The sequence below is a fragment of the Aethalodelphis obliquidens genome, unplaced genomic scaffold (assembly GCF_003676395.1).
Source record: "Aethalodelphis obliquidens isolate GAN/ISIS:26980383/991018 unplaced genomic scaffold, ASM367639v1 scaffold28, whole genome shotgun sequence".
In the NCBI taxonomy this organism is placed as follows: Eukaryota; Metazoa; Chordata; class Mammalia; order Artiodactyla; family Delphinidae; genus Aethalodelphis; species Aethalodelphis obliquidens.
In genome coordinates this window covers 7,514,879-7,541,157 of record NW_020837972.1, presented here as the reverse complement: position 1 = coordinate 7,541,157, position 26,279 = coordinate 7,514,879, and the positions used below count along the sequence as shown (strand labels likewise).

Here is a 26,279-nt window from a genome sequence, read left to right as displayed (position 1 = left end):
AGGGGACACGGGTTCGTGCCCCGGTCCGGGAGGATCCCACATGCTGCAGAGCGGCTGGGCCCGTGAGCCATGGCCGCTGAGCCTGCACGTCCGGAGCCTGTGCTCCGCAACGGGAGAGGCCACAACAGTGAGAGGCCCACGTACCGCAAAAAAAAAAAAAAAAAAAAAAAAAGACTATTGCTGTATGGCTCCAGTTATATGAAATACTAGAGAAAGCAAAATTATATATAGAGAGAGAGACAAAATGCAATCAGTGGTTGCTAAGGGCCTAGGAGTGAGAGGAGAAAATTAACTGTAAAGGGGCACAAGGGAATTGTTTGGAGTGATGGAAAGAATTGTCCTATTCTTGACTGGGGTTGTAGTCTCACAATAATAGCATGTATTTGTCCAAAACTCACAAATTATTACTTTAAAATGAGTGAATTTTACTGTAGGCAAATATACCTCAGAAAGTTGATTAAAATTTTAAAACTTAAATGGGAAAAGAAAAATCTCAAAGCTGGAAGTGGGAAAGAAATCATAAGAGCCAAAATAAAAGAGCTCAGAATTATTGGAGAATACCATACACATTTACATGCTAATAAATTTTAAAACTTAAGTTCAATGAGTAGTATGCTAGTAAAATGTTAAATACCAAAACTGATACAAGAAAACATGAAACAAATCCATAACAGAAGACGCTGACCAATGTAACAAAAAGTTACACAATCATCCCTTCTTTACCCCCACGAGAGCACTAAAACCCAACAGCATTACACGAAAATTTAAAGATTTCTAACAAAAATGTGGCAGGTATATTCACCTCCAAGTGCTGTGGAGGAAACAGGTCCTTAAATTGATAAGATAAAATGAAAAAAGAAAACTATATGACAATCTTGTTTACAAATAATGATGTGAAAATCTTAGATAAAACTCAAACAATTAAAGCAATACCTCAAGAGATTTACTAAATACTACTAAACAGGTTTTGTTCTAAGAATGCAAGGGTTTTAAATAAGTATAACTATTGATATCATACAAGCAAAAGATTCATGCAAAATGTCATGACAGGACTTCCCTGGTGGAAGAAGAGAAGAAGTAGATAAGAATCCGCCTGCCAATGCAGGGGACACGGGTTCAATCCCTGGTCTGGGAAGATCCCACATGCCACGGAGCAACTGAGCCCATGTGTCACAACTACTGAGACTGCGCTCTAGAGCCCGTGAGCCACAACTACTGAAGCCCACGCACCTAGAGCCCATGCTCTGCAACAAGAGAAGCCACCACAATGAGAAGCCCGCGCACCGCAACAAGATAAAGCCCACGTGGCAGCAACGAAGACCCGTCGCAGCCAAAAATAAATAAATAAATTTATTAAAAAAAAAAGTCATGACAGCAAGACTTTTAGGGACTTCCCTGGGGGCACAGTGGTTAAGAATCCGCCTGCCAATGCAGGGGACACGGGTTTGATACCTGGTCCGGGAAGATCCCACATGCCCCAGAGCAACTAAGGCCGTGACCCATAACTACTGAGCCTGTGCTCTAGAGCTTGCGAGCCACAACTACTGAAGCCCGTGCGCCTAGAGCCCCTGCTCCGCAATGAGAAGCCACCACAATGAGAAGCCTGCGCACTGCAACGAAGAGTAGCCCCCGCTCGCCACAACTAGAGAAAGCCCACGTGCAGCAACAACAACCCAACGCAGCCATAAAAAAATAAATTTATTTTTAAAGAAGACTAACTTTTATAAAATTCAATGAATCCCACACTTTTTAAATTTATTTTTATTTTTTTTTTTGCGGTACATGGGCCTCTCACTGTTGTGGCCTCTCCCGTTGCGGAGCACAAGCTCCGGACGCGCAGGCCCAGCGGCCATGGCTCACGGGCCCAGCCGCTCCGCGGCATGTGGGATCTTCCCGGACTGGGGCACGAACCCGTGTCTCCTGCATCGGCAGGCAGACTCTCAACCACTGCGCCACCAGGGAAGCCCCCACACTTTTTTTAGAAAAAAAAATGTGATTCATAATTTTTATTGGCTCCTCTCCCTTTTTTTAAAAAAATTATTTATTTATTTATTTATGGCTGTGTTGGATCGTTTCTGTGCGTGGGCTTTCTCTAGTTGCGGCGAGCGGGGGCCACTCTTCATCGCAGTGCGCGGGCCTCTCACTGTCGCGGTCTCTCTTGTTGCAGAGCACAAGCTCCAGACGCGCAGGCTCAGAAGTTGTGGCTCACGGGCCTAGCTGCTCCGCGGCATGTGGGATCTTCCCAGACCAGGGCTCGAACCCGTGTCCGCTGCATTGGCAGGCAGATTCTCAACCACTGCGTCACCAGGGAAGCCCCTCCTCTCCCTTTTTATAAAAAGCAATAAAAAACTTTTCTTTTTAAATATAATTAAAACAATCCACATTACAAATATGATGGTTAAACATTAGGGGTCTTCCACTTAAAAGACCAAGGGACACCTGATTCAATTAGTTATAACAGTATATTACAGATTTTTTACTCCAGAGTAATTTTTTTTGAAGGGACAGATAAAACAAGAGAATTACAAAAATTACTGAAAAATATATATCACTACTTGATTCTATATAAAATTTAAGCAAAGAACCATTAGAATAATTTCTCTACTATAGTTGTTGGATATAAAGCAAATCTGCAAAAATCAATGCTATTTCTATACAGCAGTAATAACCACCTAGAAAAAGAATGGGGAAATGTCTCCATTAAAACAGCAACAAAGGGTCTTCCCTGGTGGCGCAGTGGTTGAGAGTCCACCTGCCGATGCAGGGGACATGGGTTCGTGCCCCGGTGCGGGAAGATCCCACGTGCCGCAGAGCAGCTAGGCCCGTGAGCCACGGCCGCTGGGCCTGCGCGTCCGGAGCCTGTGCTCCGCAACGGGAGAGGCCACAACAGTGAGAGGCCCGCGTACCGGAAAAAAAAACCAAAAAAAACCCAGCAATAAAAAGTATAAAATACTTGGTAATTAGTGTAGTGAATGTAAATTTAGTGTAGTAAACTTTAACGGGAGAAAAACTTGGTTAGTTGCAGAGAAGAAACATACCATAACATCATGAAGGAGACAATTTTGCACAAGTTAAAAAACAGATGTGCGGCGGAGCAATAAATTAGGAATTTGGAATTAATAGATACAAACCACTGTATATAAAATAGGTAAACAACAAGGATCTACGACAGCAGAAGGAACTAAATTCAGTATCTTGTAATAACCTATAATGGAAAAGAATCTGAAAAAATACATATAACTGAATCACTTTGCTGTACACCTGAAACACTGTAAATCAACTATACTTCAATAAATAAATACACAAAACTTAGAAAAACACATGTAATGTACTCCCAATTAAAAACACTAACAAGGGACTTCCCTGGTGGTCCAGTGGGTGAGACTCCGTGCTCCCAAAACGGGGGACCCAGGTTCAGTCCCTGGTCAGGGAACTAGATCTCGCATGCTGCATCTAGGAGTCCGCATGCTGCAACTGAGAGGTCCACGTGCCAAAGCTGAGAAGTCCGCTTGCTGAAACCAGGAAGCCCACATGCTGCAGTTAGGACCCGGTGCAGCAAAAATAAATAAATGTTCTTTTTAAAAATAAATAAATAAATAAATATAAAAACACTAACAAGGGAATTCCCTGGCAGTCTAGTGGTTAGGACTCCACACTCTCACTGCCGAAGGCCCAGGTTCAATCCCTGGCCGGGGAACTAAGATTCACAAGCATGGTGAGGCAAAAAACACAAAAAGCAAAAACAACAAACATTAACAAGATACTTTACAGAGCTTGAGAACTTGGAAAAATAAATGGGAAAAAAAATCAAAGAGCAATCAGTGAAAAAAAATAGGATTAGCCCTTTGGAATACTAAAAGCAATGCCTAATCGAGGGGTTGGGTCTCAAACTCATAAATGACTTTCTCTTACAAAATAAATGCAAATAGATGGCTGATTCATTCATTTGCTGACCATCTCTAACACTAGCTTCTGTCCAGTGTTTAAATGTTACCCTCATAATAGACACAATCTTTCATTTCCTAAATCATAGCTTATGCTACCTGTGGTACAGCTAAAATGAACAATTCATGACCAAGACAGAATCTTTAACACAAAGCTCATGTGTAAGAAGTACTGCAGGTCAAATGTTATTTTTTCTTAAATATCTCTAAATGAATGTCTTAGATCCCTTTGTTGTATTATAGTTTTATCATATCATACACACTGAAATAAAGCTAGAACTTAATACTTGTCATGTGGACAAGAAAAGCTGTAGTCACATGCAATTCACCTCTGGAAGAGCACCTGTCCTTCTGAGTTACCTCACAGTAGACTCTGGGGTATAAGCTGACCCTCACTCTCCAAAAAGCTTATAAGCCTGGTCTGTGTTTGGTAATTCTATAGGCTGTTCCTTTTCACCAAGTTAGGATTTAATTTCCTGTCCTTAGCCTTTGAGATTTGATACAAGAGAACACAACTGTGAGTGGCACTTCCCAAAATAGTGTTAAGGGAGAACTGTTCCAGGTACTGTTAAGATGCCAAGCAAACCCCTCCCTTGAGCAAGTGTCTTTCAACATTTAAAATAAAATTAAACAGGTTTCTTTTTTACTATCCAACTTACCAGAGCTCATAATATGCTAATTCAAACTATGAATTTCCAAAAGAGGGATTTAACAAGCAGCCTTTCTCAAGCTTACTTGATTAAAGGTTCCCTTTATTCTCAGAGAATCACTAATGGCAAAGAGCCCTGGCTTTGGAGTTAAAAATACTTGTGTTCAAATTCTAGCTCTGCCACCCAGTAACTATATAATCTTGAGTAATCATTTTTTTCAACTGTAAAATGGGGGAAACAATACTTAAACTTCAGAGGACTTGACTTAAGGGTAGGTTATACACACAGAGAGTGTTAACAAATGTACATGATAAATTTTCAACAACACTGCAATTTGTCCTCCTGAGAACAAAAGTTGATGATACTTATTCCCATACACTCCCTCTCTCCTCACTTTTGTCTTTTCCTTTCAGTGGTCATTCCTGGGCTTAACATTCCTATTTGATTTTCTTTTAATTTAACTATTAAAGTCATACCCAAAAGCTCTCCTATGTATTGACTCACACCTTTCAACTGAATACTAGAGTATAGAACAAAAGGAAACAAGTTAGTGGGGCTGAGATTCACTATTAAGTGGAAAAAACAAGATACAGCATCATAGTGTATAGTATGCTATCATTCTGTTAAAAAGGCATTACACAGAAGAATGAAGTTGAACGCTTACTACCATCTACAAAAACGGACTCAAAACAGATCAAAGTGTAAAAAGCCAAAACAATAAAACTCTTAGAAGAAAACATACGAAAAAGCTTCATGGCTTTGGATTTAGCAAGATTTCTTAGATATGATAACAAAAGCACAGGAAACAAAAGGAAAAATAAATTGAGACCTCATCAAAATTCAAAACTTTTGTGCACCAATGGATACTATTAACAGAATGAAAAGGCAACCTATGGAATGGGAAAAAATATTTGCAAATCATACAACTGAGAAGGGATTGATATCCAGAATATGTAAAGAACTCCCACAACTCAACAACAAAACTAAACAACCTGAATAAAAAATGGACAAAGAACTTGAATACACACTTCTCCAAATATATACAAATAGCCAAATAAGCACATAAAAAGATGCTCAACATCAAGAGTCATCAGGAGAATGCAAATCAAAACCACAGTAGATACCACTTCACACCCATCTGGACAGCTATTATTTTTAAAAAAAACAACCAAACAAACAAACAAAAAACCAGAAAATAACAAGTGTTAGAGAAGATATGGAGAAACTGGAACACTTGTGCATTGCTGGTGGGACTGTAAAATGGTACAGCTACTATGAAAAATGGTGTAACTTCTCAAAAAATTAAACAGAATTACCATACGACCTAGCAATCCCACTTGAGTATGCATCCCAAAAATTTGAAAGCAAAGTCTTTAAGAGGGCTTCCCTGGTGGCGCAGTGGTTGAGAGTCTGCCTGCCAATGCAGGGGACACGGGTTCGTGCCCTGGTCCAGGAAGATCCCACATGCCGCGGAGCAACTAAGCCCGTGCGCCACAACTACTGAGCCTGCGCTCTAGAGCCCACGAGCCACAACTACTGAAGCCCACACACCTAGAGCCCGTGCTCCGCAACAGGAGAAGCCACCACAATGAGAAGCCCGCGCACCACAACGAAGAGCAGCCCCCACTCGCTGCAACTAGAGAAAGCCCGCATGCAGCAGCCCGATGCAGCCAAAAATAAAATAAATTTATTTTAAAAAATGGTTAAAATGAAAAACTATGTTTTGTATATTTTACAATAATAAAAAAACAGGGTTATACACATACATGCCCATATGCATATATTTCTAGAAGAATGGAGAGAAAACACATGTTACAAATTTTCTTGTAGAGGGAGGCTGTAGGATCAGGAATGAACACAATAAAGAGGGGTTGAATACAGTGGTCTACTCTGTATGCACTAAAAACCGATCTATAAAATATTAATGGTATGAAAAGATGCTCATGATATATTAAGCAGATAACAAAATACTATTTACCATTTAACCTTACACTTACATACACACACACACACACACACCTGCCCAGAAAGAGTCTAAGAAGTGACATTAAAGATCATTAGGGAAAGATGGGACTATTCAGTAAATGGTGCTGGGACAACCGGATTCCTAACTCACCCACAGACAAATTAAACTTTATTCTAGACGTCTTAATTTAGTCTTATCTAAAGCCATCTCAATTTAGACTAAATTCTAAGTTTGTGAAAGGCAAAGTATTAACCCTAACCCATTCCTACTTAAAGAAAAATATAGGAGAATATCTTTAAGACCCCAGGCCAGAAAAGGATTTCTTATGACACAAAAGCACTTGCCATAAAAGAGACTGATAAATTCTAGCCCTAGGTATAAACCCATGAACACAAACACCAGGAATACATACAAGAATGCTCACAGCAGAACTCTTTGCAATAGCCCCAAACTAGAGGCCTAAATATCCATCAACAGAAGAATAGATAAATAAAGTATGGGATATGCACAGGATGGAACAATATACAGCAGTGGAAATGAGTACTGTAACTCAGACAAGTCTTGGGAACAATATTTATTGAAAAAAGCAAATTATAAAAGATAATATATATCTTTATAATACTCAAGTTTATAAAAACAGAGCAAAACTAAACATTATGTTGTACAGTAAAACATAAAAACACAGTAAATGTAAAACTCATTTTTTTAAAAAGCAAAGAAATGGTAAACACAAAATCACAACAGAGGTTACCCTGCAGGGGTAGGGGACAGAGGCAGGAGGAGGGACCAAGGAGTACATAGAGAACTTCAAGAGTATTCGTAATCCGATAGTTATTTAGTTATTTGGTGATGTTCCTGAGTGTTGATTATGCTTCATAACTTACATACACAGAACACATTCTTCTGTAGATAATAAAAATCACATAAAAATGAAAACACAGTATGAAGCTGTTCCTATTTTTGTGTAAAAAATGATCTACCCCAGGGGCTTCCCTGGTGGCACAGTGGCTGAGAGTCTGCCTGCCAATGCAGGGGACATGGGTTCGTGCCCTGGTCCGGGAAGATCCCACATACTGCGGAGCGGCTGGGCCCGTGAGCCATGGCCGCTGAGTCTGTGTGTCCGGAGCCTGTGCTCTGCAACGGGAGAGGCCACAACAGTGAGAGGCCCGCGTACCGCAAAAAAAAAAAGATCTACCCCAAAGGATAATATGAAATGTTACCATGAGTTTTCTAGGCAATTTAAATTTTAGGTAGCTATAATTTTTAAATTACTCCTTATCTGAGATTTCTGATTGTCAGTGAACTTTTGTGTAAATTTTTAAAAAGGGGGGGGTCACAAGCATATGCATTTTTTTTACAGAACTGAAAGACAAGCAACAAATTTAATGAAGGATTTCTGTGGGTTGGTGGGACTCTGAGTAGTGTTCTTACCGTTTTCTGTTTATCTACATTTTTCAAATCTGTACCAATAAAATACGTATTACAGTTCCAAAATTCCTTATCTGATATTCCTGCAACTACAGATGTCTCAGAATCCTGATTTTTTCACTTTAAGAAAGGCAACACAGTACATACATTAGCATTGCCCAACATCCCGAGAAGGGTTTCAGGCAGTACTCCACAACCAAACACAAACATTCCTGGGAATTCCCTGGCGATCCAGCAGTCAGGACTCAGTGCTTTCACTACCAGGGCCGGTTCAATCCCTGGTGGGGGAACTAAGATCCTGCAAGCCGCGCGGCATGGCGAAAAAAAGCAAAAACAAAAACATTCCTGCAGCAAAGTGAAGAGTTACACTAAGTGTGATAAATAGGTCATATAACTAACTTCACATCAGTTAAGGTCTTGTGTTTTTACTACCAGAAGAGATCTAAATTAGGTTTTACTACCAGAGGAGTGGAATTATTTAGTATACAAGACCAGAGAAGAAGTAAGCCTTCCAATTCTGTCCACACTGGCCCAACAAACTGGAAGCTTAGCCACTTGCATACTGTGCATTCAGCTGAGAACAAGTAAAATAGCCCTTAAATTAATATTTCATCCCTCCAACAAACCAAAGCATTTAAAACTCAACAACTAAAAAACATTATTATTTCTCTCTTTGGCTAAAGCTTTCAAGTCCATTTCAAAAAATGAAGTTAACGAACAAGAGACAAACTTTATTTGGAAATTATCAAAATCATAATGTATATCAAAAACACAACAAAGCCACCAAATAAACTGTTGACCAAAAAAAAACAGTACCACTCACAGTATTCTTTAATCCCACAATTGTGCACTGAGGACGTACAATACACAAGGATTTCACGTGGCCTTCAAATTCAAATCCATAAACTCACAAACGGGCCCTGGGTCCACACTATCAAAAATGCCAAGAGCTCAAAGATGAGTGCATTAGGCTATTCCCTGTAAATTAAGTACTGATCTTTGTTTTCTTGGTCAGGATACCATTCATAGACCCCAATCCAAAGGCATGTGAATTCCACTTAGAATAACTGCATTATTAACACTTAGAAAACCAGAACAATGGCCGATGGAACATTTGTTAGAACATTAAGGTATCCGACTGTCAGTGATACTTAACGCAGTGGTCAAATTTGGTGAAAGTATTTGTGTCTTCAATATGCAAGTGCCCATATCCAGAGTCACTGGGGTACTGATCGCTATCTCCTTATCCCTAGCCCATCCTTGAGGCAATGAACTGATCACAGGGGGCCACAACCTGATTGCCTTTAGGGGCCAGGTAAATAATATAAACTAGTGATGTAGAGACTCAGTGTACAGGAACAGAATGTGGTAGGGACTGAGGCAAATTAGAAAATGTACTCCATGGGGGACTTCTCCGGTGGTCCAGTGGTTAAGACTCTGCAGTTCCACCACAGGGGGCGCAGGTTCGATCCCTGGTCAGGGAACTAAGATCCTACAGGCTGCAAGGTGCAGCCAAAAAAAAAAAAAAGAAGAAGAAAGAAAATGTACACTATGAGTAAGGCACTCAAATATTAAGACACTTTTGACCAAATTCAGTCCTTCCAGTAATCAAATGATTGGGACACAGAGTCTATATAATAGCCCACCCTGAAATCTCCTTTCTCTCAAAACTGTCTTAATTACATTTGCTGGCATTTAACCCAGCAAATGCCAAACAGTCTCTAACAACACCGCAAACTCATGGAAGAGAGAGGATCCTGTTTATTCTGCTTTAGTTACTATGCTGGAGTCCCAGCAGACATAAACTCATTCATTAATTATAGAAATCAAATCTACAACTTTTTCTGTCTAACCAAGTGAGTTATGTGGTCAAACAGTACAAGTAGTGCATAACTATCTAAAGAACAGGCCAAAGCAGACCCTGAACATACAGAACAATTAGAATTACGACCAAACAACAGCAGATCCAACAGATTTCTTTCATTTGCTAAGAACAATGGAACCTCATACATCCTTAATGATGAGGGAGACCAATGTTTTTCTTCCTCTTGCTAACTAATCTCTACTCACCATAAAAATTTGACCTGTAAGGAGCTTGCCTCTCTGTACCCTTCTAAAGACTGTCTTCCACATTAAAAAAAAAAAGGGGGGGGGAGGGGTCAGTAACAACATAAAATTAAAGAACCAGAAATACAGGCTGATAAAGCACTCATCTGTTTTTCCTAATGATACACAATCATCATACATGTGAGCAGAAATCTAGATCATAAACTCTTAGACCTCCAGGACTGTATTGTAAAATATGGTAGCTGCCAGCCACATGTAGCTACTGAGCTCTTGAAATGTGGCTAGTCTGAACTGAGAAGACTTTGTGCTAAAAATATAACATAAAATATTTTGTTAATAATTTTTGTATTGATTATATACAATAAATGATATGATAAATATTTCTGATATACTGAGTTAAATGACATTATTAAAATTAATTTCACTTGCTGCTTTTAATGTGGCTACTAGAAAACTTTAAATTATATATATGTTCCTCACATTATATTTCTACTGGACAGTGCTTCCCCAGAGAAGGTCATATTTTACAACTAATTCCTCTAGTGAGTACCTTCCTGGCAAAAAGAGATATGGAGCCCCCCCCCCCCCCCCCCCCCGCAACAAAACCACAACAACTTCAGTCATTAAACCAGTCCCAGGACTACTGATGATGCAGCAGGTTGCCAGAGCAATCTGGTCATTCACTTACCCAAAGGGAAGTAACAGTCATCTGAGTCTAATTTCTTCCTAAATGATTCTAGCACGTAAAAAATACAAGGAGTAGTCTGAAGAAAAATCTGTGAGCCAAAAGATTATATTTTTTCCCTCAATGCTGGATTTTTAGGTAACTAAAACTGAGGTTCAACTTTGGTACTACACTGTTAAGAACAAACAGATCTAACCTTCTAAAACCACTGCTTTTTTCCTCTTTTATAAACTCTAAGATATAAATATTACACAAAAACTACTCACACCCACTAGGATGTCTATAATTAAAAAGATGGACAATGACAAGAATTGGTGGGCATTTGGAGAGATCAGAACCCTCAGACATTGCTGTGGGAATACAAAATGGTGCAGCCGTTCTGGAAAACAGCTTGGCAGTTCTTCAAAATGTTAAACACAGAAACCCTAAGAGCCAGCAATTCCATTCCTAGGTATCTACCCAAGAGAAATGTAAACATATCTGCACAAAAACTTTTACATAAATGTTCATAGCAACATTATTATACATAATAGCCCAAAAGTGAAAACCCAAACAACCATGGACAAATGTGTATAAATAGACTAATGTGGTATATACATACAACTGAATATTTGGCAATAAAAAGGAATGAAGCACTAATACATGCTACAACATGATGGACCCTGAAAACATGCGAAGTGAAATGTCAAAAGACCACATATTTTATTACTCCATTTATATGAAATAGACAAGTCCACAGAAACCATAAGCACATTAGCAGCTGCCAGGGCTGGGGAAAAGGGGGAAATGAAACAGGTACAGGGTTTCCTTTGGGATGAAAAAAATGCTCTAAAATTGACTGTAGTGATAGTTGCACAACTTTGTGAATGTACTAAAAACCACTGGATTGTATATTTTAAATTAGTGAGTTGTACAGTATGTGAATTATATCTCAAAAAAGCTATTTTAAAAACATAAACCATTAGAATGAAAACCATAATGTTACAGAAAGGGACCTATATGAAATCCTTCATTTTAGATAGAACAGAATGAACAAGTGAAAGCTAGCCATATGAAAAGGAAGAGAGAATTTCAACTATGGTTGTCTGCATTACTGGCCCGAATTCCTCACCCCTCCCCAAATCTGCTCCTTAGCCCTGTGATTCTGCAGCTCCTCCCACAAAAATGGCAAGGTTTAGTTTTGTGGCTCCTTGTCTTTGGGTTCCACCACATGACTTCTTTTGGCCGAAAGAACGAAGCAGAAATGGTAGTGTGCCAGTTCTGAGCCTGAGCTTCAAGAAGCCTTGCATGTTCCCACTTGCCCTCTTGTGCTTCTACCACTGTCATGAGAAGAACTTCCCTTGGGTAGCTGCTGCCCATTCAGCCTGGGCTCCAAAATGCACACACATGAAGCAGTCACCCAGCTGACTTATAGATCTGAAGCAAGAAGCAAAGTTGTCCCAGCCAACGTGAAGATCAATTGATATTTTAAGCATTGAGTTATGGGGCAATTTGTTATGCAGTATTATGGTGGCAATAGTTAACCAATACAGTAGCCAATTCTCCCACTGTATTTTGAAAAGGTTCCAAGAATGAAAGTGATTATCAAGGTAAGTCCAGCTTAGCACCTTGAATAAAAAGTTTCATTTACTCAGCTTAAGAGAGCGATCTATGTATCTCAAAAGATATTTAATGCTTGTCCCTTTAAGCTCTTAAACTAAAGGTTGAGAGCAATTTAAGATATTACATACTCTTCCATCTTACTAATTTTACTATTTTAAGATTATTATTTTAAAAAATTAAAGACAGAATAATACTAATTTAAATAAACTAGGTACCAAACCACTGAAGATAAAGACATGAACAAACTATAACTCATGTCCTCAAAACTTTACGGGGAGATAAACAAGGAAACAAACAACTGAAAAGAGGCAAGTGCAGTGTACTAAGAGAACACAAAGAAGGGTCATCCAGGAGCAAAGATGAGAAAGAATGAAGAGGTTACCTGTTATTCCCTTTTTTCTAAGTTGGTTGATAACCTTTAGTTTGGCTTTTAGAATTTCTGCTATCCATGAATACCAGCCTAATACATCATCCTTAGGCCTGCAGGTTATTTTCACCATCGTGCAGCATGCAAAGGTTCAAAAACAAACTCCTAATTCCCCAAACTTCTGGTTTATGCCTATTCCAGATGACTAGGTTATTTAATTAATTTATTTATTTATTTGGCTGTGTTGGGTCTTCGTTGCTGCATGTGGGCTTTCTCTAGTTGCAGCGAGTGGGGGCTACTCTTCGTTGCGGTGCACGGGCTTCTCATTGCAGTGGCTTCTCTTGTTGCGGAGCACTGGCTCTAGGCACGCGGGCTTCAGGAGTTGCAGCACTCGGGCTCAGTAGTTGTGGCTCATGGGCTCTAGAGCGCAGGCTCAGTAGTTGCGGCGCACGGGCTTAGCTGCTCTGCGGCAAGTGGGATCTTCCCGGACCAGGGCTTGAACCTGTGTCCCCTGCATTGGCAGGCAGATTCTTAACCACTGCGCCACCAGGGAAGTCCCAACTAGGTTACTTAATTCTGACCTAAGATTGAATCACTACTGTATCTATGAAATTTAAAATATGCACACACCAGGGCTTCCGTGGTGGCACAGTGGTTGAGAGTCCGCCTGCCGATGCAGGGTACACGCGTTCGTGCCCCGGTCCGGGAAGATCCCACATGCCGCGGAGCGGCTGGGCCCGTGAGTCATGGCCGCTGAGCCTGCGTGTCCGGAGCCTGTGCTCCGCAACGGGAGAGGCCACAACAGTGAGAGGCCGCGTACCGCAAAAACAAAACAAACAAACAAACAAAAATAATATGTACACACCAAGCCATGTATTTTTAAATTGCCCTGACAAATATCATATGATATCGCTTGTACATGGAATCTAAAAAACTGGTACAAATGAACTTATTTACAAAACAGAAATAGAGTCACAAATATAGAAAACAAACTTACGGTTACCAGAGGGGAAGTGGGGGAGGGATAAACTGGGAGATTGGGATTGACATATACACAATAATATATATATAAAATAGATAACTAATAAGGATCTATTGCATAGCACAGGGAACTCTTCTCAAAACTCTGTAATGACTTATATGGGAAAAGAACCTAAAAAAGAGTATATATATGTATACGTATAACTGATTCACTTTGCTGTACAGCAGAAACTAACACAACATTTTCAATCAACTATGCTCCAATAAAAATTTTAAAAATTTAAATTTAAATTTAAAAAAATTTAATTTCCCTTTCTGAATATTAATTATTAAACAAGAGACCAAAAAAATGAGTCAAAAGAGAAAACAGTCTTTTAGAAACAGGAAAAAAATGAAATGTAAGTTTCTACTTTTAAAAATGTTAACTTTTTAAACAGAAGCTTAAATACAAAAAAATATGAATTTCTTAAATAGAAGCAAAAGAGAGAAAATGTTAAATTCTTCAGAAGCTAGTTTCCATATAGCTTATAGCTCTCCTCACACCTCAAAGGAAGTTTCCTGCAAAATATTTTCATTTGAAAAAAATTTCCCTAAAACTGTTTTGCTAATTGCAGAAGCAAAATAGCAGAGCTTCTCCACTTACATAGGTGTCATATATGTCACATATTAACCAGTACCTGTTTGGGAGATAAATTATAAATAGTTAGCAGTCAGTCTGTGGGCAGTTGAAGAAGACTGGAGATAAATGGAGATGACTACTCTAAAGGGCCTGTGGTCCTTTGTAAATGTCTCCCTTAGGAGTTCAGTTCCCAGGCTGAGCCACTTTCATTCTCTAGGTGCTGTATGGATATTAAGAAGTTAGGGGAATCTGGCCACAACACATGACCCAATTTAACAGCAACAATTTTACTTTTGTATTTTCTTCAAAGAGGAATGAGACGTTATGCAAGTTATTATTTTCTCTCTTCTATGTGCCCTGTCATTTTATTTTTAAGGAGACATTCTATTCTAAAATCCTGCACCTGACAAACTTCACCTCTAAAGTATTCATTCTATAAAAGAAAAAAAAAAAAGGGACTTCCCTGGTGGCACAGTGGTTAAGAATCCGCCTGCCAATGCAGGGGACATGGGTTTAAGCCCTGGTCCGGGAAGATCCCACATGCCACGGAGCAACTAAGCCCGTGCACCACAACTAATGAGCCTGCGAGCCACAACTACTGAGCCTGTGCTCTGGAGCCTGCAAGCCACAATTACTGAAGCCCATGCGCCTAGAGCCCGTGCTCCACAAGAGAAGCCACTGCAATGAAAAGCCCATGCACTGCAACGAAGAGTAGCCCCCGCTCGCCGCAACTACAGAAAGCTCGCACTCAGCAACGAAGACCCAATGCAGCCAAAAATAAATAAATAAATAAATAAAATTTTAAAAAAATCTGAGTCTCTATTATGCAGATAGGTCGTTAAACCATGAAATTAATGCCTTTGATCCTACCTTTACAGAGTTCACTGCCAACATGGGAAAAGAGCCACATAAATACATTCAATACAAGGTCAGAAAACCGTAAAAGCACTGCCATCTGACAGGATCAGATAAAGAACTACAGGCATCAGAAGAATATTTCTCCTGGGCCAATCAGAAGGCTCTGTAACAAGAGGACAGCATTTCAGCTGGACCTTGAAAAGACAGGTAGGACTCACATATTTCAGAGGCTTGGGAGAAAGGCTAACCAGGTATACCAGCCAGCTTAAAGAAAAGAGGAAACAGCGAGTAATCCAGTTTGGCTGAAATAACAAATTTTTAAAGAAAAGTAGGGTTACAAGGCCAGATTATTTTGAAAAGCAGACCGAAGATTGGATTTTACACTGTAGGCAATTAAAAAAGCCCTAGGAATGCAAATGTAATACAATCCAAACTAGTGACAATGTAAAGATCAAAAGAAACAAAGACTGAATGTACACTACATAGCATTCATTCCCCATTAAGTCCTCTTCACAACTCCTAACTGAAATCCAGGACTTAAAAAAAAAAAACTAGAAATCTCTAAAACTTAAACTACAGTAAAAAACCAATTTCTTTCCAAGATCAATTTCTCCTCCTTGGCTTCAAATACACAGTTTTCTCCCTTATATAAAATAAATAAAAACAAAAGATCCTTATGACTCTGCTGTCTGTATCAACCATCCTCCTTCCTTATGTCTTTCACATCCCATCTCTCAAACAAATGGCCAGTACCCAAAGCCCAAAGGACACCTTTATTTCTTCACTACCCATCCCTAATTTCCGTTTCACCCTCACTCCTCTGATCTTTATTAGAGCACTTTCAGTAACGACTTCCTTTGCAAAGTCAATAGCCTGTTTTTTCTTCATTCTCTTTGAATCCTGAAGCTTTTTACACTACTGCCCCTAAAAATTCTCTGTGCCTTTTCTTTAATCACCATTGATTGCACTTTCCTAATTATCCTACCTCTGATGGAGCTTCCCTTGACTCCTCCTCTTCCTCCCATTTCTCAACTATGAGTTTCCCAGGCCTCAACTCTAGTCCTCCATTCTGTCCTCTCTACACTCTCCCTCTTGGTTAACTGACCTCATCTCAAATCTTTAACTAACTTTAGCTAACCTAGCTGTGGTCCCAGGATGTATTCCTGTAATAAGACTAGATTGAACCCTATGAAGTTAGGTTTGAAAATGCTTTTTAAGATATTAGGCCTTAATATTTTTAATGTATCAGTGCTTGTGCTAATCAGTAGCATAAGTAAGAGCATTCACTCTCTAAAACTAGCTTTTACTTCTAACAGTAGTATTTTTGCAAGCACTTTCGAGAAATGAATGTAAATTTCTGGGCATTTATAAAATCAGAGTGTACAGTCAAAGGTTTAAAAGTTAAGGCTGTCAGGCAAGGCGTGAAGATTTAGTCAAGTTTGGAAGGTCAAGCTAGACAATTCTGGGCAAAAATTAAGACAAGGAAATAACAAAAGGTCAAGCACTGTACTTAGGCCAAAATGTGTGTATAACCAGGTTGAAGAAACAATTAACAAAACTTTGCTACACATGTCTTATTTAGGTCAAGAGTGAAGCCCAAGCCTGAAGCCCTCAGATAAAGGGAACTGAGCGTGCCTGGCAGACTTGGTGTGCAGTAAGAAAAACAGATAACCCACCACTAACAGCCCCTCCTCAGGCATTTTAAGGTAGAAAATTTTCCTGTGCATTTAAAAACAAAACAAAAACGAGACAATGACTAGGATTATCCACGATTATGAGGGAAACTGCCTTCAAAAGATTAAAATACAGTTATTACGAAAAATTTTAGCCTTTATTCAAGTCACAATTTTTCTTGTTTTGTGGTAAGCAGCACTGGACTATGAAACTTGTGACTAAACGGAGATGACCTTATAACACATTTCAAAGGCAACAATAGAAATCAATGACAACTTGCAAACTAGTATTTCTATTTCTTTTTATATGGCATTATTCAAACATCTCCATAGAATTCTTACTAGGATATCTCAAAGTTTAAATGCTGTTTAAATCATGAAACAAGAAAAATCTTTTTTGTGGGGGAGGGGAAAGATAGGGATGGGGGATTAAGAAGTACAAGCTACTATGCATAAAATAAATAAGCTACAAGGATATACTGCACAGCACAGGGAATAAAGCCAATATTTTGCAACAACTTTAAATGGAATATAATCTCTAAAAAATACTGAATCACTATGTTGTAGAGCGGAAACTAACATAATGTTGTAAATCAACTACACTTCAATTTTTTAAAATATTAAAAAAAAGAAGAAAAACCTTATCTGCAGTGAGGAACTCTGCCTGGAACTGGTCTGGGTCTAAAAATTTAGAGAACAAATAACTTGCTTCTATATTGCATGTAGCAATTTTCAAAGCATTTTCACATATATTACCTCACTGAATCCTTAGAGCAACCCTGTGGAGTATGACAGGCATAATAACCATTGTACAAAATTCAACACTGGGACTAAGACAAGACTAGGTCACAGTTAATCAGAGATGAAAATCACCTTCAAACTAAAGACTTCTCAATTTAAAGAAACCAGAACATGGGACTTCGCTGGTGGTACAGTGGTTAAGAATCCACCTGCCAATGCAGGGGACACGGGTTCGATCCCTCGTCCGTGAAGATCCCACAGGCCGCGGAGCAACTAAGCCCGTGTGCCACAACTACTGAGCCTATGCTCTAGAACCTGTGAGCCACAACTAATGAGCTCACGTGCTGCAACTACTGAAGTCCACGCACCTAAAGCCCGTGCTCCACAACAAGAGAAGCCACTGCAAGGAGAAGCCCATGCACTGCAACGAAGAGTAGCCCCCGCTCGCCGCAACTAGAGGAAGCCCGCGCACAGCAACGAAGACCCAACACAGCCAAAAATAAATTAATTTAAAAAATAGAAAGGAAAAGAAAAAAAATAAATCAGAACAGAATCAGATCCTATCTTAGGATTTCAAATAAAATTTAATGAGTGGTACTGACAGAACTGAATACTTTGAGTGATCACTTATATTCAGTATAATTTATAAACATGTAAAAAGCAATTAAAACACACCTCTACTTTAGTGCATTTTTTAAAAATCCTTTAGTGGTTCTTCATTATCAAACCTGAAACTCCAAAACAGAGATTATCAAGTTTTCTTACCAAGTTAGGGTGAACCGGACCAATCAAGAAATGGGATTCTCTCTTAGGTCTCTATTTGGCTGCTACATATTCATCGGTCTAATGTCTTAAAAGTATTTTCAAACCTAACTTTTTCATAGGAGCTCAATCTAGTCTTATCACAGCAAATGAGTGGGTCTGATTTATTTTAAGCTGTGGCCCTAATGAGATCTACTAACAAAATCTGAGAGGTAATTCATTGTGAGCATCATGGGAACTAACTGTAGATTTTCCCTGTAAAACTGAATTTGGTCACATGGAGCCCCTCTAGACATCTAAGAGGTTAAAATTCCAGAAAAGGAGCACTCTGCCTCTAACTCTTTAAGTGAGGATTAGAAAATATGCTATAGAAACTCAAAGTTGCAAGCGTTTCTTGATTTATACATACAACAAATAAAACCACTCTTTTCCTTTAACTCCTAAGAAGGAACCATTAAACTCCAGAAAATATATTATAGAATTTTGAAAATAAAATTATACTTATGGCTCTATTGTCAAGGACAGCAATCACATAAAGTTTCAGGTACTAAATGTAGCCAACTAAAACAGCACTTCATTAGACGTTTTCTTCTTAGGGCATCCTTGATTTTTCATGAGATGCTTTGATGAAACAGGTAAGAATGATGATAACTAAGTTATTAATGTTGAAGTAAAATACAATTATACAGAACTACATGACACCTCAATTCAGTGGCATTTATCATCTCTAAAATAAATGACCACAGAAATCTATTTTGAGAAATGCATGAACATTAGGCATTTTAATTCGTAGTACTACTTGATAAATTACAGGCTGATATGGTTACCAAGTCCCCAGATCCCCAACACTGAGGAAACATAAGAAACATTGAGGAAGGTTATTTCAAAACAAATTCATGGTCTTATCTTTGGCTAATTTTAGCTTGAATCATGTATCACCAAAACATTATTATCTTTTTTTTCAAATTTACTTATTTTGGTTGCGCCAGGTCTTAGTTGTGGCAGAAGGACTCCTTAGTTGCAGCATGCAAACTCTTAGTTGTGGCATGCATGTGGGATCTAGTTCCCCGACCAGGGATCGAACCCATGTCCCCTGCATTGGAAAGCGGATTCTTAACCACGCCACCAGGAAGTCCCCAAAACATTACTATCATAGCACTTTACAGGCAAAACATGTTTTAAAAATAATAAGCAAATCTAAAGTCTATAATGCTAGACACACATTTTCAAGTAAATAGTTTCTCTCTGAAAAACTTTCACCAGATGCAATGATCACAAGACAATCAGATATGATCATAACAGATACAGTGATACATAACAGAAATCCAAAACCAGATATAACTTCCATTCATTCTAGAGATCTGCTTTGCTTTTCATTCTCCAGTTTAGCATTATTTGCAAATATCTGACATTGACAATGTTCACTGTCACACAACATATCACCTCAATATAATGCAGTCCTTAGAACAGATCTTCAGACAGGCAGCCCAGGGGGAGGCATGTTCATTCACTGTTCAGTAAATATTTGCCAAACCACCTATTATATGCCCAGCACTGGACAGAGCACCAAAAGAGAAAAACTTTTACCTCTGTGTAACCTGTAGTTTGTTTACTATCTGTCATCCCTCAAAAACACATACAAAATGAGGCCATGAAGAGCCCCACTAATGAATTTGGATTTTATTCTAAATGTGGCCAAAAGCCATTAAAGAGTTTTAAACAGAGGACTGACATGACCTGAGTTAGGCTGTCAGAAGACTACTCAGGAGAATGGATGGCCACTGTGCGGAGAATGGAGGGAACCAGTGAGGAGGCTAACAAGGAACTCAAGCAAAAGAGGGCTGGCTTAGAGTAGTGACTGTGGACAAGGAAGCAGATAGATTCAGTGTTGGAATCTTGGTGTGCAACGGTCTTGACTTAGAACCGTTTTTCTATTTATATCCTTGGGCAAGTCACTTACACTCTCTGAGCCTCAGTTTCCTTACTGAGCAATGATTGTAAAGCCCCAGCACACAGAAAACACACAACAAATTATGATGATACTACTTTGGTAATGAAATTCATGTGAATGAGGTTCACATGGACTGACTTCCTTTTCCCCCTACACAGCAACATTCACCCTAATATAAGTAATTTTTACCAAGATTCAAGTGCAGGTATATACAAGTACTGCACTGACTCCAAGAAGAGAGAAGGTACTATTTCTCACAGAACTTACGCTAAAACAACTGCTCATAAACATACATTGAGCAAGGTGTTTCTCTCAAATTAATAAAAGTCTAGTTTGCACCTTCAATGTGTGTTTTCATATGCATGCTTTTATTTCCTCAGTCTTTATGAATAAAAAGGATACAAGCAGAATCTTGTGGTTAATCGTGACCCGTGATAAAGACTGTGGTGTTACTACCAATTATTTTAATTTCTTCTGTCAATCGTTTTTATTTAAAACTATTAAGGGATGGTACCCTTCACTCTTACAACACTGAGACACCAGGAAACTAAGTTACCAAAAGCTCTCTTTTGTAAGTATATGTATTACAAACACTCATCTATCTGTAGCTTCCTCTTACATTTAATATTCTTTCAACAAAGGACGAACCACACTGAAAACCTATCATATTCAATTGTTCAGTATTTACTAAGCAGGAGCTATGGGCAAGACAATGTGCTAGGCACTAGAGGAGGACAAAGGTTAGTGTAACTGCATCCTTACCCTCAAAACACTTACCATCCAGTGAGGAGACTAGGTATTTACACTTGAAAAGGAAGAAGTGAGGCAGACAAAACAAGTGTCAAAAACAAAGAGCTGGGACTTCCCTGGTGGTGCAGTGGTTAAGAATCCGCCTGCCAATGAAGGGGACGCGGGTTCAATCTCTGGTCCGGGAAGATCCCACAGGCCGCGAAGCAACTAAGCCCGTGTGCCACAACTACCGAGCCTGTGCTCTAGAGTCCTCGAGCCACAACTACTGAAGCCTGCGCACCTAGAGTCCCAGGCTCTGCAACAAGAGAAACCACCGCAATGAGAAGCCCGCGCACCACAACAAAGAGTAGCCCCGTCTCGCCGCAACTAGAGAAAGCCCATGCACCGCAATGAAGGCCCAACGCAGCCAAAAATAAATAAATTTAAAAAAAAACAACAAAGAGCTTACTTTCAGTTGGGGTGGTCAGAAAATGCTTCACAGCTGGGTAACAGAACTTTGATAGAATTTGCTAGGAAAAAAGCAGGCACAAGAAACCAGAGAACAGCATGAACTTCTGTGTAGCGGCTTTTTTTTTAATCTATCTATTATGAAAATGTTTAACATGTAAAAGTATACAGAATAAATGGACTCACCACTGAGATTCAACAATAATCAACTCATGGCCAATCCTGTTTTATAATTTACATGTCTTACTCCACAAAAATCCTAAAGGAACCTATTTTCATATGTTCCTACCTTCTTCACTGACTCCATGTCAGACATATCCATACCACCACAGTAGTCTCCACAAGGTTGATTTTCCTAAAGACCACATACAAATAAAGTGCAAACCTATTTTCAAAAAAATCAACTCTTGATTGTTGATCAAACCAAGGGAACAGTGACAAAGATACTGCAAAATGACAGACAATCCAAAACCGTTTACATGTACTTTGGGCATACCTTTTCCATACTTATATTTCAATGAGAATGAATAAAATCATGGAGAATTCATGCCAAACAACAAGAAGAAGAAAAAGCACCACAGTTGAAGTATCTTGGACAAATCATTTGGGCGCCTGAGCCTAAGTTTCCTCCTCTGTAAAATAGGGAAAGATCACCTACCCCAGGGACTTGTGAGAAACAAGTAGGTGTATATATTAAATGTCACATGGATAGTTCTTTATATTATTGCCTGGTTGACCTGGGAAGAACTACTCAGGAAGAAAGCTGCCTGGCTTCCCAATCCTTTCCCTCCATACACCACCCTCTTCCAAGATGCTGTAAAAACTTTCTCCATCTCAAAACATGCTAAAGGTGAGGAGCTAAGCATTCTGATTTCAAGAAGCTTCTTTCTTTACCTGTAAAGCAAACTAAGGGACCTGAGATTGAAGGAAGTATTTCAGGAGAATAAATCTTATAAACTGTCAAACTTCACTAAACAACCCTCCTTTAAGTAGCAGAGCCATCCAACATCACACAGTGTGTCGCCAACCTACCTAGTAAAACACTCTCATTATCCCCAATTCTTGGCCACTGTGCTTACTCTTTGAACCATCCACAGCCTCTCGACAGCACAGTACAAACAGAAGGATCGTCATCAGGACTCTCAGCTGGGCCAGAGTGTTAAGACGCTCAAGATGAGTGAGTTAGCACAAGGCACGCAGGGGCCCCTTCACTTCCTTTCTTATTCTGTCCATAAGAAAGCTCTAATTCTTTAGAAACATTCTAATCCTGTGTTCCGAATCCCCTGCTACAGAGAGGCAGCTCACTGTTGCTCAAAACAAAGTAGTTTAAACGTCTTTTAAAAATACATATGTTGTCACAACTTTTCACTAAGATTTTAATTCTTGCTTTAGCATTGCTTTCTCTCAATCTCTCAGTTTTCTTCTTTTTGAGATTGTATATACATCACTGAAGTTCCCTTTTGAATTATCGTCTTCAATCACCAATCCTCTTCCCCTATGTGAAGACACAATGAGTTCCTGACTTCTCATAACCCCAACCACCACAAATCATCCACTCAGTTAAAGCCTTCTACCCAAGGCCATTCCTTATTTTCAGATATTACCCATTTCTTTGCTGTTTCCCTAAGATAATTATAATATACTAAAACATGGCACCTTACAGTTTACCCTGTGCTTTGTAAAGTTATTCATTTAATCCTTACAGCTTATGAAAAAGGTAATCCCCCTACTTTATAGGTAAGGAGAAAAGAATGGAAAACTTACTATCTTGTCTAGTTGTAAAGCGAGTTAAGTGGTGAACCCGACATCCAAACCAACTCTAAACGCCATGCTCTTCCCACTCTACTATGCTCTTTTCTAAGAAGGGAAAGCCTCTAGTTCTATCCCAAACCACATTGGCTTCACAGAGTAAACCATCTTCGAACAATCGCTCTAGACTGCAACCAGATTTTCCATCCCTGCACCTACCATCATCCCATTTCTTGCTTCCTCCCCACTCCACTCCTCAACGATACTATCGCCATTCCTTCAACTCCCTCCTGCAAATATTCCACCTCTGCCTGCTAAAGGGAGGTGTCTCATCCCCCTTTCCCCAAACCACAGCACTCCCTTCTCAAGATAGGTATGTTCTCATTCCATAAACTACATAGTACGCTTCTCAGTCCTTAACAAGATATGTTATAACTTTAAAAAGTCCCATTAAAATGGACATAACTTGTAGATTCTCCATCCCCATATGTGACCCAGGGCACCGGGCCACTTCATATTCTACAAAACAGGATACCAACCCTTACAAAGATTCTGCCCAGGCCCCACTGTCACCAATGACTTCCTGTCCAGAATCTAGTTATCCAAACAGTCTCCCCTTCCAACCTCTTCACCAGGGTGTCCCTCCAGGGTTCCCAAGACTCTCTCCTTCCGTAGCTTTCCTCCGCTCACACCTGGGCCTCTGCCCACCTTACCAACTCTCCATTCACTCCCCATCCCAAGGCAGTCCCAGTAGAGGTGGCTCCTCCTCTCTCACAACTTCCAAGTTCGGCCTCTTATCACCTGTTCTCAGAAGATGCCTCTCAGCTGCGTGGCCCACCTTTGCCCCAGCCCACCCCTCTCCACCTTTTCCATTGCTCCTGCCCATCAGCCACCCCCTCAGGCCAGTTCCGGGGTGCCCACGGAAATCCACTTCCCTTCCGTGGGCTTCCCACCCCGGAGTCAAGCTCCCCTTCTCCATCACCTGCTCCGCCCATGACCAGATGACATCCGCCGCGGAGGCCTCCTCCTCCTCCAACCCCCTACTCAGACGCTGGGTCCCCGGCCGCTCAACGCCTTCCCCGAGCGCCTGCCGCCCCCTCCGGTGGGGGTGAGGGGGGCGTGCACCCCTATCCCGCGGCCCCCCCAACAGGCACCTGTTCCTTCTCCTCTTCCCCCCGGGCTGGCCTCGCCGGCGCCCCTACCTCCACCCTCGCCGCGCCCCGGTCTCCCGGAGCCCCGCACTCACCACGAGTAGGTCTGCTCCGCCATGGCGCTGACTCTGGAGGGCTCCGCTGCAGGATATGACCGGGCCCGGCGGCGGGGGAACGAACGGACGGCGGGCTCGCTCAGGCCGGGAACGGAAGGCGCGGCCCGGCGCTCGCTCGCTCGCTCACACCGCGGGCGGGCGGGCGGGCCGGGAAGGCGGCTGGCGGGGAGAGGCCGGGCTCCGAGGCGGCCCCGCTCCCTGGGCCCCGGGGCGGGGCGGGCTCCGCTCTCGGCCTCCCTCACCGGCGGCGGCGGCGGCGGCTCCGCTGCGGCTCTGAACCCAACATGGCGGCGGCGGCGGCGCTGAGAACAAGGGGGCCCCGGGGCGGGCGAACGGCAAGAGGGCCCCGCTCTCACTGCGCGCTGGGCCGCGGGAGCCCCGCGCTCGTGCGGCGGCGGCGGCGGCCGGAGGACATGGCCAGCGGGCGGAGGCGGAGGCGGCGGCGGCGGCGGCAGCGGCTGAGGGGGGCGCTAAGCGGTGAGCCGAGGCCGCTCAGCTCACACCCGCGAAGGGGAGGTGAGGAGGGGGCGGGGGCGAGCCTCGGCCCTGCGCGGGTCACGTGTCCAAAACACGCTCACGTGATGCGCGCGCCCCGCCCCTCGCGCCGGGCCCATGCGCGGAGACGTCGGTTCCTTAGTTCGAGGCGACAGTTGCTCTCTCGGCTTCTGACTGTTCGGCCGCCTCCCGCCGCTTGGTGCCGCACCCTCCCAACGCGGAGCGGTCGCCTGGGACCCCCCCCTCCCCTTACCCTTTCTGAGGGGCTGCTGCAGCCAGCTATTCAGGGGCCCCGATGCGCGTCTGTTGGCTGCCACTCAGCTGTCACCCATCAATCAAGAGTCTGCTGGCCGTGGGTTCCCAGCTGTCAGTCAACTTGTCAGTCAGCAGGCGGAACGCTGCATGCCTTCGTTCGTATGTTCGTTGGTTCATTCATTCGTTTAGCAAATATTCCACGCAGCCAGCTTTTATTGCGCCCAGACTCTGTGCCAAGTCCTCTGGGGCCAAGTCGAATACACCACACTTGCCTTCATGTAATCAGTCAGCAGATATTTACTGGGTGCCAACTATGTATCAATTCATTCTGCTGGGTCTCTGCCCTCTGAGAGCTTACGTTCTAGAGGAAATGACATAGATAACCCAAGCCGACAAATAAGTGAAGATCATTTCAGATGCTGCTAAGTTTTATGAAGATTATAACACAAGGTAATGGGACAAAGAGTGTGTAGGGGTGGGGCCTAGTTTCTATAGGATGGTGAAGGAAGACCTGGTGGAGGAGGTGACATCTGAGGATGAGGAGGAGCTGACCACGCAAGAGCAAATCTCAGGGAACAGCCCATCTGGAGGACTGGAGGCAGGCAAAGAAGTAAACTTAATAGAGCTAGACCCAGAGACCGACAGAGTGAATCTGGGGCTTAGGAGGAGAGAGGAGGCAGAGATGAATTGAGCCCAGGGGCACTGCGGAATACTTTTCCAGGAGCTGATGAGGCAGTCTGAAAGAGTGAGCGGCTTACTAGGAGAAATGACATTATAGAAAAAGAATGACATGAGGAAAGGCCCAAAGATGTGAAGGCTTGGAGTGAGCTTGGGTCCAGGAGAGGGATGGATGATTCCTGCTGGAGAGTGTTGAGAGACTGAAAAAGTGCTCTGAGGCCAGAATTTGAAGGGCCTAGCTAAGCCTCCCTGCCACTTACTATGTTCACGAATGAAAATGAGCAGTGCAGCTCCAGGTTTTAGAAGCATGCCTGGGCAGCAGACACACTAGACTTCCCAGACCC

At 41.5% G+C, this 26,279-nt stretch overlaps 1 protein-coding gene across 4 annotated transcripts in view; it reads right to left on the bottom strand.

Moving 5' to 3' along the window:
* Positions 1–25,018, bottom strand: part of SPPL3 (signal peptide peptidase like 3) — a 119,083-nt gene extending 94,065 nt beyond the window's left edge. For 2 of the 4 annotated variants that reach the window (XM_027124543.1, XM_027124544.1), the window contains exon 1: positions 24,487–24,646. In XM_027124543.1, the coding sequence (XP_026980344.1) occupies positions 24,487–24,509 (23 nt within the window). In that variant the 5' untranslated portion in view covers positions 24,510–24,646. Of the gene's footprint in view, positions 1–24,486 lie in introns of all 4 variants that reach the window. The other 2 variants (XM_027124541.1, XM_027124542.1) reach the window with 2 other exon arrangements.
* Positions 25,019–26,279: the final 1,261 nt, after the last annotated feature.